Genomic DNA, 16,390 nt, shown 5'->3' on the forward strand with positions numbered 1-16,390 from the left:
GAGAAGTGGTCAGATGCGGGAGGAAATTGGACACACCCAAACATCATGGAAGAGGGGAGGAAAATTCATAAAAAGCATTAAAGTTATTCTTTGTTTATGGCAGCCTCAGGTAGATGGGCAAACGCGGAGAACGAATCTCTTCCTTTAAGGAAAGCTGCACAGCTTATAAACTACATTTGCAGTTAATAACTCTTTTTAAATCAAGCACACATTGGTAAGTTTCAGAATTGGCTGGGGAAATAATACCTGTGGAGTCAATATACTTATCAAGGCAATTTTATGGGCGAAGCTAGGTTACACATTTGGTGTGGAAAACTGAGAAGTCGCAGAAAAGTATAAAGAAGTAATTCAAGTTTTTCTAGAGTGTCATTATCTAGAGATAACTATGTTATATATGTACATAACTTAAACGTACGGGTTATATACAATACAGTATATATTATTACATGTATAAATATTAGGTACTGTATGTGGATCATTTACCTGTACATGTATGTGGCTACATGTGTTTGTATTTCACATCTGCTTACCAGGCTTGCATTTGAATGTTACTCCACAAAACTCAGGTGTACAAAATGCCACATTTCTTCGAATCGCTACATTAGTTAACTTTTTAATGAACCCTTCAGGGCGGACCTCAAGGGGAAATTCAATCTCAGACATTTAGTGTACGTCTTCTCTCCGGGCCAAGCTGGGCCTTTCGCATTGCAGTGGGCCTTTCACATTTCACCATCGCCAGGATAACTGTCTACCTGTACCGGTCCCTGGAAGGCAGAAGGCCCTGTTGCTTCTATGTGAACCTTGACACTGGGGTCTTTGATCCTAGTGGTTTGTCTGCGGGTGCTGAGCGGGACTGCTGTGTTCCTTCTTGCTGTTTGGAGTCTGCAAACCTCCCTCTTTCTTAGTTGGCTGTTTCTGCCTTTCAGTCAGGTGATTATGCTCTGGTGCCAGAAGCTTCTGCCTTCAGCCCTGCACCTTGAAAAACCCATAACCTGGGGCGCCTGGGTGGCGCAGTTGGTTAAGCGTCCGACTTCAGCCAGGTCACGATCTCGCGGTCCGTGGGTTCGAGCCCCGCGTCAGGCTCTGGGCTGATGACTCAGAGCCTGGAGCCTGTTTCCGATTCTGTGTCTCCCTCTCTCTCTGCCCCTCCCCCGTTCATGCTCTGTCTCTCTCTGTCCCAAAAATAAATAAACGTTGAAAAAAAAAATTAAAAAAAAACAACAACCCATAACCAGTGTTGCCAATAAAACACAAATTTTCGTTATCTTATTGGGAGAGAGGAGGAACATAATCGCTCATTCCTACTAGTCTCTTTTTGTGGTTTTAGGAAATCAGTCACAAGTTAATCTCTCAGTAGTTATTTTTCTGGACCCATATGTAAACACATTTTTATAGAAAATTGAACTTGTGCTTTGCTGCTTCATACCTGCTTTTAGCACTGAACAATGTTTATGAGAGCTTTCCCCTGTCATTAAATATTCTTTTCAAACTCAGGTTATCATGGCCATGTAAATACTAAGTAAATAAGAAATTGTTTATGTAACCGATACCTAAATTTAGATGTTTAGGTTGGTTCCAATTTCCCCAGTTATAAGCAATATGATCGTGAGTCATAATATACCTATGTCTTTAGGGGCAGCTCTAATAATGTATTTTTTTAGGATGAAATTTTAGAAGTGGGATGATTGGAGCATGAATTTTTTGAGGCTCTTTCTGCATTTGTCTATAAGCATAGTCTGGACGTGTATTTATGAACTGTAGGACAGTTCTCAGGCTTGCCAGCTTAGAATGGCAAGCGGTCGTCTTTAAGCAAACTTACGTTATAGGATTCTGTTCTAGGGATGCCTATTACCATCCAGGTAGAGAATCCGGGTGACCCCCCCAGTTTACTCTCCGCCTACCTTCCCCTTCCCCATCACTCCCCAACCTGCTCTTAGGGACTGCGTGACAGGGTGTGTAGGTGTGAGTGGGCGTGCACGTGATGGTGGGCTTGAATGCGGAGTCTTTCTCACCCCGCCAAGATATTAGCGACCCTTGACTCCCCTTACGCCTGTGGCAGCTCGATATGCCCCCAGACTCTTGTATTTGCACACCACCTTCCAAACTCCATCCCCGTTCCTGTGAGCTTTCCGCAGATTTTCTTCCTTCTTTGCCCTATCACATCTGCTTTTCTCCTAACTGTGTCTGGAAAAAGTCCAGTGTATTCTTACTCATTATCACTTTTCTCTGGACTGTGTTTTTAGTTGTTCTTTCAACAGCCCCCAGCCAAATTACAACATTTTGTCATAACGATCAGTCATCGACCAGGCCGCGTGTCTGGCTGTGTGGAGTTAGAGGACCCGCATGCGTGTGAATGTCATGTGTGTATATTTGAAATAAACAGAAGAGATAAATAATAATAGGATAAAATGCATTTATTGAGCATGTAGTATATGCCAGGCAATATCCTGAGTGTTTTATATGCATTTCCTTAATTAATCCTCAGGGCAACTCCAGTGCCCAGGAGATGACTAGAAAATACATTTAAAAGCTCTGTCAGGGGCGCCTGGGTGGCTCAGTCGGTTAAGCGTCCGACTTCAGCTCAGGTCACGATCTCGTAGTCCATGAGTTCGAGCCCCGCGTCGGGCTCTGGGCTGACGGCTCAGAGCCTGGAGCCTGCTTCGGATTCTGTGTCTCCCTCTATCTCTGTCCCTCCCCCACTCATGCTCTGTCTCTCTCTGTCTCAAAAATAAATAAACATTAAAAAAAATTAAAAAAAAATAAAATAAAAGCTCTGTCAGCCTTCAGAGTATGTGGGAAAGGCTTCTGATATTCTCTGGGGAAACTAGCTAACTATTGGTAGTCTGCATATGATGTCAACAATTATATAAGTTGCAACTCAAAGAAATGATTGGTGACCCTAGTACAACTGACTCAGAGAGTGGTTTAGATAAGATGAAGTAGAAATACTGAGTTGAAGAAAGAAAAACAAAACAAAACACACCTCTATGTTGATTGCTAGGGTTTGAGCATCTTTCAGGCAAGGGTTAACTTGCACATTTTTTTTTACTTGTTTAATATATTTATTAATATAGTTCATTGTTGTAATTTATTATTATTATAATGTAATAATTTATTGTGCTAGGGGCTACAGATATCAAAATGAATAAGACAATATGGTTGAGATGACAATAAATAATTAAAATATAGTGTGACAAAAGCTATGATATGGAAGCATAGGTGCTGTAAAACACACAGGAAGAGGAAGTTCTTGGAGCTTCCCAGAAAATAGGATGTTTAACAGAGTCCCAAAGGACATGAAGGAGCTTGCCAGGTAAAGAAGGGGAGGGAGAGAAAGGGGCTTAACAAGTGTGTCCCACTTCCTTGAGTGGGCATGTGAGCACTTCTCTGTGGTGGAGTTGGTTACGGAACAGTGTCGGAAATCGAGGCGGAGAGCTCAGTAGGGCCCGGGTTAAATCAGGTCACGTTTGGTATTTTACCAACATGGCAATGGAGGAGGACATTACGGTATTTTGGACCGAAAGGGGGAGATGAGTTCGTTCCTTCTGGAAAAAAAACAAAGCGAAACATTTTCACTTCAGTGCTGCTAATGGTTGGGAAGAGAGTCAAGGCAGATGACCAATTAAAAGGTGACTCATTCATTCACTCATTCATTCATCCAATCATTCATTCATTCATTCATTCATTCATCTTTTTGAGTACTTGTATGTGCCAAGCACTGCTTTAGGCACTAGAAACACATCAGTGAACATAACAGACCATGTTCCTGCTTTCAGTGGGTTTACATTCAAGACAGTCTAGTGTGTAGGCGGGCATACTGGCTAACAGCTATGGAAACCGATCACGCAAGGCAGGGGAATAGAAAGTGAGAGAGAGGTCCTGTGCCAAATTTGGTGGCCTGGAAAGTCATCTCCTCAGAGGTAAATCTGAGTGGAGACTTGAATGAAGAAGTGAGTAGTTTCGATCCGAGAGATCCAGCTGGAGGCAGCACCAAATGAGAGACCCTGAGGGGGGAGCCCCAGTTGGCTCCTTTTGGGAATGATGAGGAAGACGTTACAGCTGGAGCAGCATGGGAGAAGGAGAATGTGGTAAAGGCTGAGATCATAGGACAGCCAAGAGCCAGTTTTGTGGAGCCATTTAGGCCACGGTAAGGGTTCTGGGTGTTAACTGTGAGTGTGATTAGGGAAGTGACACATTCCAACCTAAGCATTTTACAGAGCTCACTCTGTCTACTGGGTGAAGAGTGGGGTGTATTATAGAAAACAACGGAAGCAGGAACACCAGTTGTAGGCCTTTGCCATCATCCAGGTGAGGCATGAGGTGGTTTCAACTAGGCTGGTGATGGTCTAAAGAGCGGGGAAAGGGTCAGAAGCAGAGGACGTTTTTTTAAGGTAGAGCTACTCGGATTTGTTGATGTATGTGAGACATGAGAAGAAGAGGCTTCCCAAGAATCACTTTAAGATGGTTGGCCCAAGAATGGACAAAGAGGCTGCTTATTGAGATGGGAAGCAGGGTTGAGGTGAGGGAAATGAAGAGTTGAATTTTAGAGGTGTTAAACTGAAGCTGTCTGATAGGCTGATAACTGAAGACAGAGTAGGCAGTAGGATGTGAACGGCGGTACTAATCTCTGCAGAGACAACAGAAAGGCCCTCATTAGGGTATTGACAGTGGACTAGAGAGGAGTGAAGAGATTTACAAGGTACTCAGAGTAGGTAGAAGCTTAGGGAAAGGAGGAACAATGACGTCAGATGCCGGATTTTTGGTGTGGTCAGGTAGAATGATGCTTTTTCCCACTTAGTGAAAAACTCCAGAGGAATGCAGGACTCCCAGTTAAATAGGTTTCTTTTAGGAGGTTCTTACAGATCTTAAGGACCCCCTGCCCTGTTCTTCTTTAGACCGAACTCATTTCCGGTTCCAGAAGAACAGGGGCCATCTACCTAGTTTCATAAAGGACCAAGATAAATAGTTTTAGCTTTTGCAGTCCATACAGTTTCCATCAGAATTATTCAACTCTGCCTTTGCAGTGGAAAGCAGCCACAGAAGATACAAAAGTGATTGAGTGTGAGCGTGTTCCAGTGAAATTTTACTCACAAATACAGGCAGTGGGCTGGATTTGGCCCTCTGGCCATTGTTTGGTTACCTCTGTAGGAGAACAACCCCAAGCAATTTCTTCTTTCACCTGAGCAGAAAAGTTTTACGCTGTCAGAGCAGGGGTGAGAAGAGAAATCGTAATACTTAGCAACAGCAAGCCCAGACCCTGGAAAAATATGTAGAGCTGAATCCATCAGCAACTGGGCCCAGTGACAGGGGCCAGATGTAGCAGAGGGATAGGGAGCAGGTTGTTATCAGAGTATGGGAAATTCCACTTTTCCTTGGACCCTTATTCTTGGGGTAAATGATTGACTACGGGGAGACGCCTCATGTGGCCCACAGGTTTTTTTTTCCCCCTGGGCTGGATTTCTTAGAAGCACAAGAGTAATTTCAAGGCAATGACCAGCCAAATCCTGAAAACATAACACTTGTCTTGTTCCAAAGGAACACAGGTCTGTACCCGGTGAACATTATGTGCCCTAAACAACTGTGGGCAAAGAGATGTTTGCAAAACAAACCAGAGACCCTACCCTGAATTTGCCTATAGACAAAAAATATGTCATAAAACAATTATCTCTTACACTGTTTGCTCAGTTCTTTTTTTTTTTAATTTTTTCTTTCAACGTTTATTTATTTTTGGGACAGAGAGAGACAGAGCATGAACGGGGGAGGGGCAGAGAGAGAGGGAGACACAGAATCGGAAACAGGCTCCAGGCTCTGAGCCATCAGCCCAGAGCCTGACTCGGGGCTCGAACCCAAGGACCGCGAGATCGTGACCTGGCTGAAGTCGGACGCTTAACCGGCTGCGCCACCCAGGCGCCCCTGTTTGCTCAGTTCTAACTTTGGAAGGTGTAGTCTCGTTGTTGTTTTTTTAAGTTTATTTATTTATTTTGAGAGAGAGGGCATGCACGCTTGGAGGAGGAGCAGAGAGAGAGGGAGAGAGAGAATCCCAGGCAGGCTCTGCATTGACAACGCAGAGCCTGTCGGGGCTCGATCTTACGAACCGTGAGATCCTGGCCTGAGCTGAAATCAAGAGTCGGATGCTTAACCGACTGAGCCACCCAGCCGCCCCAGAAGAATGGATTTTCTTTTTTTTAATTTTTTTTTTAACATTTTTATTTATTTTTGAGACAGAGAAAGACAGAGCATGAATGGGGGAGGGGCAGAGAGAGAAGGAGACACAGAATCGGAAGCAGGCTCCAGGCTCTGAGCCATCAGCCGAGAGCCTGACGTGGGGCTCGAACTCACGGACCGCGAGATCGTGACCTGAGCTGAAGTCGGATGCTTAACCGACTGAGCCACCCAGGCACCCCAAGAATGGATTTTCTTAAAGTGAGACTCGCCCCTAAGGTGTAATTTACTGGCATTGTCACTTAGCATTTTATTTCCAAAAAGCCCTGGTAGTTAACATACTGTACCACAGCAAGAATCTTCCCAAATGTAGATCTCACCTTGTCACATGGGTCCTGGCTTGGCTTTGCATTCAGGCTTGGCCTCAGATAACAGTGTCTTCGATCCTGATATGTTTTGAATTCCTTGCATCTTTGAACTCCCATTATACTCTACAGACAGAGCCTCGTTGGGCTTTGAAGTTTTTCCCATGCCCCGTATGTGTAATCTCTGAGGCTCTTGAAAAGCCTGTTAAAAGCTTGCCACTAGAATTCTCCTCCACGAGTTTGTGTTTGAAAAATACCTAACCTTCATCAGCTGTGCATCAAACACCGGCACCACCCTCCCACCCTCAGAAACAACGAGAAACAAGGTTTTTTGGAATTGCATAGAAACTCCATTTTGAATAATTTTCTTCCTGTAAAGATGTGATCCCTACCATTTTTCTGTAGCCAGCGTATTTTCACAAAGCATATGAAGCTGTCATCATCAGCGTGTTGGATATCAAGTTTGTAGACTACAAGTAAAACTTAATCACGTCTTTTTTTTTTTTTTAAAGGAATGTTATTCAATCTCAAACGAGCACGTTTGAAATTTAGTGGGGAAAGCACTGGGCTTGGAATCAGAATGTGTAGGTTTAAGTCCCAGGTGCCCCACCTGATAGTTGTAGGAGCTTACGTTTCCCAGATACGCTGAGCACCGGTCCCTTCAGAAAGAAGACATCGTGATATTAGATTGCGTGGTACTTGAGAAGATGAAATGAGGCAGCGTGGAAAACCTCCCTAGTGCATTGTTTGCCATATAGTAGGTGCTCGATAAAGCCACATCAGAATCTCCCCACTTCCAAGTAGGAAGTTCCAAATGTAGGAGCGAAAGAAAGTGATTTGCAATGGAGGGATGAGGGCTGGGGTAGAGGGCATCCTGTCCAATGCTCTGCTTTGGTGGCCTCCAAAGTGTGGTTCCCAGACTGGCAGCATCAGCATCACTAGGATCTTGTTAGAAATGTACAGAATTAGAAACTATGTGGGTGGATCCAGAAATCCAAGCCAAGCTTTGATATTCCCTGGTGATTCTGGCGCACCACTGCTCTGATGCTCTTATCATGGAATGGTTTTATATGAATTACCTTATTTAGTTTTTTCTGGAAAAAAAAAAGGTTTTGTAAGGGAAAAAAGCATACTTAAAAAAAAAAAAAGCTGACTGGAAGACCTGAAAACTTACCATTAAGAACCCAAAGTCACATAAAACAAATAAGAAATAGTCCCCCAGCATATTTGAAAATATAGGATTCCAAGTAAGGATAACACCTAGAACATATCTAGAATGTGGAAAGGAACTAAGACCACGTGAATAGAACAGAGACATTCAACAGAGGCTACAGCAAGAGGGTTGGCCATCACTACTCTCAGTCTGCAAAGACTCAAAGTCAGGCAAGAGAGTAGAAAAGAGTATAGTGAAAACAGTGGGGCTTCAGCTCTGATCAGAGGTTGTTGGCATAGGGAAGCAAGAGGTGAACTGCAAAGAAGTGAGGGGCTCTCATGTAATGGGTTTGGGGGTCATATTTGCCTTTCGGTGGTTGGTCTTCAGGTGGAAGCAGGTAGGAGGGAAGAAAGAGAGCCATTAAGTAAGTCCCGACCTTTCTGGACTGGTTGCTGCAAATATCGGCAGTGAGAGTTTTCCTGTTACATAGGATCTGGCCATCGTTTGTACGTTAGGCCGTCAAGAAACCCAGGACAAAACCGCGCATGTATTTAAAGGAAATGACGTAAGCTTTGACAAGGTTACAGTTACGACGTTTCTGAAGTTATTGGTATAGAGGAAAACAGTTAACATTCCCAGGGACTCTGCTATTTCCATTTTACCTAAAAAGGCGTTTAAACATTAATTTACACGAACTATTATCAGTGCAAATATTATCTGAGCTTAAGTCTCCCGTGTGTACTCCAACTGCCGTGGATTTTGTTCATGGCAACTAATAAAGGTAATGAAGACAGTACACACACAACATAATTAGTTGTGAAAATGATGTATGCTGTCAAAGGAAAAACTGCAGTGGAAAAACAGAGAAGGATGACTTTTTCAAGGCTTTGGTATTGGGGAGAGAAACCGGGATACAGTCTGAACTCTATTTCACTGAAGCAGAGAACAGGAGAGGTTTCCAGGAGTAGAGTGGGGGTGGGAATCATACATAGGCCATCTGTGTTTGCTATTTGGCCTTACCCAAAGGAAACAGGGGGGAGTTTTAGAATTTGGAGCAATGTGTCCATTGGAGTTAGGCTCCTACCCTCTCACAGAAACTGGGAGATCGGGACTCTGTCTTCCTCAATGATAACATTTCAAAGGGATGGCTACTAGGTCCATGAGAAAGACAGTCCTGGCTTGTAAAACTGGAAAGAGGCTTTTAAAAATATTTATATCCCAAAAGTCCAGAGACACAATCTACACTTACAAGTTTTCTAAAGTAAATGCTCTAAGATCACACCTGTCAGAACGGCTAGTATCAAAAAGACAAGAAGTAACAAGTGCTGGTGAGCTTGTGGGAAAAAAGGAACCCTTGTGTTGGTGGCAGTGGAAATTAGTGCAGCCACTATTCAAAACAGTATGGAGGATCCTCAAAAAATTGCAAATAGAAATGCCCTATGATCCAGTAACTTCACGTCTGGGTATTTATCCAAAGAAAGTGACCACACTAATTCAAAAAGATACATGTACCTCTCTGTTTATTGCAACATTAGTTACAGGAGCCAAGATGCAGAAGCAACCCAAGCTCCCCAAGGATACGTGAATGGATATAAAAAGATGTGGGATATGTACAATGGAATATTACTCGGCCATAAAAAAGTATAAAACATTGCCATTTGTGACAACATGGATAGACCTACAAGGTATAATGAAGTACGTCAGACAGAGCAAGACACACACCATACGATTTCATTTGTATGCGGGATCTAAAGTACCAGACAGAGGAACAAAAAATCGCAAATCAGAAAACAGACTCAGAGGTACAGAGAACAAACTGGTAGTTGCCAGGGTCGGGGGATGGGTGAAATGAGAGAAGAGTATCAAGAGGCACAGACTTCCAGTCATGAAATAAATAAGCCACAGGGATATAAAGTACAGCATAAGGAATATAGTCAATAATACTGTAATAAGTTCGTGTGGTAACAGGTTGAAACTACTCTTACAGTGGTGAGCATTTTGTAATGCGTATAAATGTTGAATCACTATGTGCTACCCCTAAAACTAATATAATAGTGTATGTTAACTATATTTTGATTTTAATAACTTTTTAAATGTTTATTTTTAAGAGAGAGAGAGAGAGAGAGAGAGACAGAGCGAGAGTGGGAGAGGGGCAGAGAGGGAGACACAGAATCCGAAGCAGGCTCCAGACTCTGAGCTCTCAGCACAGAGCCCGAGACAGGGCTCGAACTCACAAACCACGAGAGCATGACCTGAGCTGAAGTCGGACGCTTAACCGACTGAGCCACCCAGACACCCCTCCATTTATTTATTTGCTTATTTATTTATATGCTTATTTATGTTTATTTATTTCTGAGACAGAGACAGAGCATGAGTGGGGGAGGGGCAGAGAGCGAGGGAGACACAGGATCTGAAGCAGGCTCCAGCCTCCAAGCCGTCAGCACAGAGCTCGACGTGGGGCTCGAACTCATGCACTATGAGAGCATGAACTGAGCTGAAGTTGGACGCTTAACCAACTGAGCCACCCAGACACCCCAAGACACCCCTCAATTAAAAAAATAATAAAGCAAATGCTGAAAGAAAAGGGAAGCCAAAACCTAGAGTTAGGGAGAAGTCTATCTAAAGTTTAGTCAAGCCGAGCAGAAAGGTATTGACCGTCGTGGTCAATACCCAGTCTTTTCTCTTTATTGAGAACACCAGGAACCTTACAGTTAAGGTTATTACAATTCACACCAGAAAAACAATCCAATTTTAGTCAGGGTCTCTCTTTTAAGTCAGAGTACCTTGGCACCCTTTGTGCCGACCTTTGGCAAGAAAATAAATCCTGTCTTCTCTTCTCTCTCACCATCCAGAGGACCATGCAGTGGTGGACAGGATGGGGGAAGGAAGCCTTGTATCGGGAGTATTTTGAACTTCCAGGCCTCCTGTGTGGATGTGCTATGTGTATTTACATGAAACATGTCCGCCTTGTGACCGGAACTTACAAGGAGTGGGACAGTTGGCACATTCCCCAGAGATCATGGATCTGGTGATGGAGCCCTCTTATCAAACAGAGTTTGATTGGAAAATTCAATACATAAAAAGAAACAGAAGAACTTCTCGAGTTGCCCTGCCTCCTTGGCTCCCCCCTCATTCCCAGAAGTGGCTCTGTGGTATTGCCGGGGAGCTATCGAGGGGACACTTCTTTTTTTCCACTGGATGTTTTCTTCGCTCTTGGCTTCCACAATACCATACTCGCCTGAGGTTCCTCAGAAATCCCTGGGCATTTTTCTCATTCTCCTCTGCTTGTTCCTTCTTCTCTCCTGCATGACTCACTAGTGGAGTTCATCAAGCCCCTGGCCCTCTTCTTGGGTGATTTCATCCCTCCCCTGAGATCTAAATCCCACCAAATGCTGAAAATCCCAAGTATATATCTCCTTCTCAGCCATCTCTTCTGAACTCCAGACACACATATCCAATTGCCTCTTCGACACATTCACTTGAACGTCTTAAAAAATTTTTTTCTTAAGTCATCTCTATACCCACCGTGGAGCTTGAACTCACAACCCTGAGATCAAGAGTCTCAGGCTCTTCCAAGTGAGCCAACCGCGTGTCCCTTCATTTAAATGTCTTATAGGCATCTCACACAACATGTTTTTCTCATCTCATTAAATTCCTATCTCATTACTGAGATAAGCAATTCAGAAATGTAATTTCCATTTCTTCTTATCCATCCATCGATCTGTTGTTCTTACCTATCCCTTTACTTCACAAATACACCTTTATTCCACCCACAGCCACGACCCTACTCCAAGCCACTGCTGTCACTGACCTGAGCTTTGCAAAGGCCCCTGACAGGTTCACTGACTTTCTCTCACATTCACATCTGCAGGGCTACTTTTCTGCTTAAATCACTTCACTGCATTCTCATGTATTGTCTAATAGAACATAAACTTCTCGGCAGTGCATACAAAGCCCAAGGGATCTGGCTTCTGGCTGGTGTTCAGAGCCCCCCCCCCCACCCCAGATTCTTTATTCCTTGCTCATTCCCCTCTGATGGTAAACGCAAAATATCTTTCCTGTCCTGGGACCTTTGCATTTGCTCTCCTGGCTCCTCTAACTCATGGATCCTCTGCACGTATCACAGTTCAGCTGAACATCCCTCCCCGTGTTCCCTGATTACCTAGCTTCCCTCTAATCCAGTTGCTCTCCATCCACCATCATGTCAATGACCTTGATAGTTTTACTACCCCTAGTGTGATTCATGAACCACCAGCATGAGCATCACCGATGCTCTTCATGAGCCTAGGAGCTTGTGAGAAATGCAGAGCCCCAGCCCCCACCCCAGATGAAAAGAATCAGAATTTGCATTTTAACAAGATCCCCAGTAGATGCACATGAACATTTTAAGTTTGAGAGTGTCACTTTGAGGTACTGATCGCCAATTATATTTCTTTAGCTGTGCACTTGCTTGGTTTTTTTCATCAATAGTGTGAACTCTGTGAATGTAGGGTCTCTGTCACTTTCTTTACTGCTGCATCCCCGTGCTTAGCACAATGCTTGGCATATGGGTGGCAGTCAATACATATTTGATCAACGAGACGTTTAATCTAACTTCCTTAACGGATCCATGAAGAAACTGAGGCTCAGAGAAGCTACACAGCTGTTATTAACATGGCCAGTGCAAAAAAAAAAAAAAAAAAGAGATAAGTATTCTTGACTCCTAAGAAAGTGTAGTGTGTGTATGTGTGTGTGTGTGTGTGTGTGTGTGTGTGTGTGTGAAACCTTGAAACCAACTGTTCTCGATGATGTGACAAACAAACCTAAAATTTCCTTAGGCTATTGTCCCTCTGCAGGCTTCTGATACTAATAACTCACAATGATTACTTGATATTTTACTTTACCATTTATCATCCTTTTTCACATACACTGACCTATGTGAAAAATTTGCCCAGAATTACTGGCCCAGGTTTTCTTTTCTCAAGAGCTGAGAAAATGGTACACAGAGCCAACAAGTGTGTGGTGTTTCTTTATCAATAGATCAAGAGATCACTGAAAGAAGCCAAAGAGAAGAGAAAGCAAAATTTATCACAAGAATAAGTGTCAAAGAACCAATTTAGTGGAGTGGACTGCTCTTTGGCCCGATGAGAAGTACCTGGTAGTGGTTGACAGGGAGTGGTTGGAGGAAGTCCAAGGTAACCCAACGATCTAACGTGGATTTTGCTGAGGTGGTTCCTGATTTACCTTAATTACCACTGGACTTACATTTAGTTCAGTGGACAGTTCTGTTTAATTGGAAAAGCTCCTTCCATTGTTAAATTGTGCTTGTCATTCAAAGTTGAGTTTAAAGCTTAGTTATTTCTGGCTCCTAATTGGTGTGCCACAAGTGAACCATAACGTTGACTTGGGAATCTCTGACCCTGATATTCCCATTTGATTTGAAATGTACATTCTCTGGTGCCAGAGGTATTCACCACATACCCTGAATCTGGTCTTTTCTCCTATAAGAGGAAAGGCAGTATAGAGGAGATGGCTCTAATGACAAGGATGTGGTTGGTGGAGAATCCGTGTTCTAAGAATATGTTCAGGTCACTGTCCATAGATAAGAGAGTGATCGAAAATCAGCCAGACCAATCTGCCTCCAACGCAGGAGCCCGATTCGGTATCCTCTCTGTGGTCATCCACATAAACTTTCTTTATTGCGATAAAGTGTGCATAACCTAAAATTTGCCATTAATATATAAAATAACCATTTTAAATGTATAACCCAGTGACAGTAAGTACATTCACGATGGTGCACAACCATCACCACTATCCATTTCTAGAATTTTTTCCTCTTCCTAACAGCAACTCTGTACTTCTCATTCCTTGCTCCTTCGTGTCCCTGGTAACCACTGTTGTGTTCTGTCTCTATGAATTTGTCTCTTCCAGGCTCTTCTTATAAGCGGAATCATACAATATTTGTCTTTCTGTCGGAATTATTTCATATTTCACTAAGTATAATGTTTTCAAGGTTTATGTCCATTGTAGCATGTTTCAGACCTTCATTTCTTTTCATGGCTGATTAGTATTCCGTAGTATGTATATACCACATTTTGTTCATCCATTTATCTGTTGATGGACACTTGGGTCATTTCTACCTTTTTACTACTGTGAATAAAGTTGCTGTAAACATAGGTAGAAAAGTATTTATGTCCCTGCTTTCAATTCTTTGGGGGTATATACCTGGGAGTAGAATTACTGACTCCCCTGGTCATTCTATGTTTAGCCTTTTGAGAAACTTCTGAGAAAATTTATTTTGGGACACTGCTTTCCACAGTGAAGGCACTGTTTTACAGTTCCGCCAGGATGCGCAAGGGTTCCTTCCGATGTCTCCACGTGGTTATCGACACGTGTTATTTTTCAGTTTTGTTTTATTTTATAATAGCCATCTTAACAGGTGTGAAGTGGTATTTTATTGACGTCTAGGTATTCTTAAACATTTCCTGAGCCAAGGAGTTCAAAACAACACCAGGAAGCTGTTGAGGATCATTCTTAGTTGTTAGGAAGTTCTCCTACCCGTTACTAAATGTTACCTTTCTCTTGGCAGTGATTCCCAACCTTGGTTGCACATCTGAATCCCTTGAGAGCTTTTAAAAATTCCAATATTTAGGCCACAAAGCCCAGACCAGTTAAATCAGTGTCTTCAAGATTGGAGTCCATGCATCAGCACTTTTTAAAGCTCCTTAGGTGATTTCAGTATGTAACTAAAGTTGAGAACCACTGCTTACAACCCGATCACTGGTCCCACTTGATTCCACAAGCCTGCAGGGCAGAAAGTGTGACAACCCTATCACAGAGCATTCTGTGACAACCCTTATTATATAGCCAGCCCTTCACCCCCTCTGGCAGTCCTGTCCTCCTGTCCCTCCTAGATTTTTTTTTTTTTTTTTTGCCATAGCGTGAATTAGAGCCTGACACTTTACATATTTTCTTGTTTAGCTATTCATCGTCTGTTCTCTGTTTGGCTTATCTGCTTCCGCAAGACGTACAACAATGCCTAATGCAGAGTAGGTGCTCAGAAAATGCTGTTGAATGAATGAATGCGTGAATCTACTCTCATTTCAGATGGCAGTGCCTCGAGATAGTTAAAAATAGCTTTTGTGTCTTATCTGTGGGTCTTTTCTTCTCTAGGCAAAATCTTCTTTGTACCTTCAATCAGTCTTCAAAGATGTAGAAGCCTAAACCTCGCCGTTATGAATGCAGTATGTTTTTTCTTTCACTTAGTTAGCTTAAAATAACTGAGCACTTCCTGTGTACTACACATACCTGTACGCACATATTCTAGATCAGACGCTGTGCTAGGTAGGATCTGGGAGTTGCAGTGAAAAAAGCGAAACAAAGTCATTGTGTGAGGATGGGCCACAGGAATCAACAACGAAGTCATTTCGGATAACAAGTGGTTCACAGAAACTGCAAAATGTTTGTTGGTTGTGGCACATTCAACAGGGCCTCACTTGAATCTGAGATGTGAGTGACAAGAAGAAGCCAGCCCCAAAGAAGCGTTCCAGGAGGAAGGCAGAGAGCAAGGGCAGAGGCTGTGTGGGGAGAACATGTTTCCGAAGGGCTCTCAGTCAGAGCCTCTGAGAAGAGCAAGGGGAAATCCCACTCTCACCTCCTTTGTTGGACACTTTACTTGCCGTAACATGGCCTGAGATCGGATCAGCTTGGGGTAGCCATATTACCCTGTGGAAGTCTTTTTCCTCCTGAATCACATCTCCCCCGTTTAATACTTGTAACCTGTCGATAGTTGGAATTTGGATGTGGAAGGGTGGTTTAGATGAACACAACTTGAATTTCTTTTTATGAACCTTAGCCACGATGACTTCAATCAGTCAACACAAACACTTGTCAGCAGAGTGAAGGAGCTTGCTGGCTCTTCAGCCACTATAATACTGGTTCCTTATTCCAGCTGGCCCCTTGTCTTCCATGCCAGGCCTAATGGAAAACAATTTGGGGACGAGGCCAGAGCTAGGATCTGGTGGGTTGTTGCCATCTGGGGCCAACAGCCATCTTGGTTTTCAGTCAGAGTAGCTCAGTCAAGACAGCCGTTTCTTGCTGCTTGGGACCCTGTGTTTCCAGGCTCACAGGACAAGCAGCCTCTCCTAGGCCAGACACTAATATACTTTGACAATTCAGTTCTCCACTCTGGGCCTCAGTTTCTCCGTGTTGAAATGTAGGGTTTGGCACTAAGAGTTTTGAGACCCTTTGAAACGTGATTAAAAGAGAAAATTTTATTACAACTCTATTAAAAGCGGAAACCTTTTTTCTGTAGTTTTTTAATAACCTATGGATGTTATGCTTTTATTGATGAAGACACTTGCTTCCAAGTTAATAAAACAAAATGCCGAGTTTACGATAGGAGGGCAGGGTTCACAGGACCAATTCAGATGCTGGAATTGACAAGAACACGAATGTGAGCTATTCAATCGGGCACCAAAAGAAATGTGATTCAGGGCAGTTGAAAGGAGTCCCTGAGCCTATTGATTGGCTGTTATCTTTTCAGTGGAGTTCACAGAATCTGAGATCAGTTTATTCAGGTCCACTTTTTGCTAGAACAGCCTTCAAGCCATGACCTCTCCCCGCAATAGCCCACTTCTACAGGGCAGCTTCTGCATGGGCAGGGGTGGGGTCCTGGAGACAGGGTGGCCTCGTATTCATGCAGACCCCGCTTCCACTTACCGTCATTCAT

At 43.3% G+C, this 16,390-nt stretch overlaps 1 protein-coding gene across 1 annotated transcript in view; it reads left to right on the forward strand.

Annotated features, from left to right (window-relative positions):
- Nucleotides 1-16,390, forward strand: part of HTR4 (5-hydroxytryptamine receptor 4) — a 131,936-nt gene that overhangs the window by 63,734 nt on the left and 51,812 nt on the right. The window contains exon 6 of the mRNA XM_032594015.1: nt 6,933-7,003. Within this exon, the coding sequence (XP_032449906.1) occupies nt 6,933-7,003 (71 nt within the window). The remainder of the gene's footprint in view (nt 1-6,932; nt 7,004-16,390) is intronic.

The sequence above is a fragment of the Lynx canadensis genome, chromosome A1, assembly GCF_007474595.2.
Source record: "Lynx canadensis isolate LIC74 chromosome A1, mLynCan4.pri.v2, whole genome shotgun sequence".
In the NCBI taxonomy this organism is placed as follows: domain Eukaryota; kingdom Metazoa; phylum Chordata; class Mammalia; order Carnivora; family Felidae; genus Lynx; species Lynx canadensis.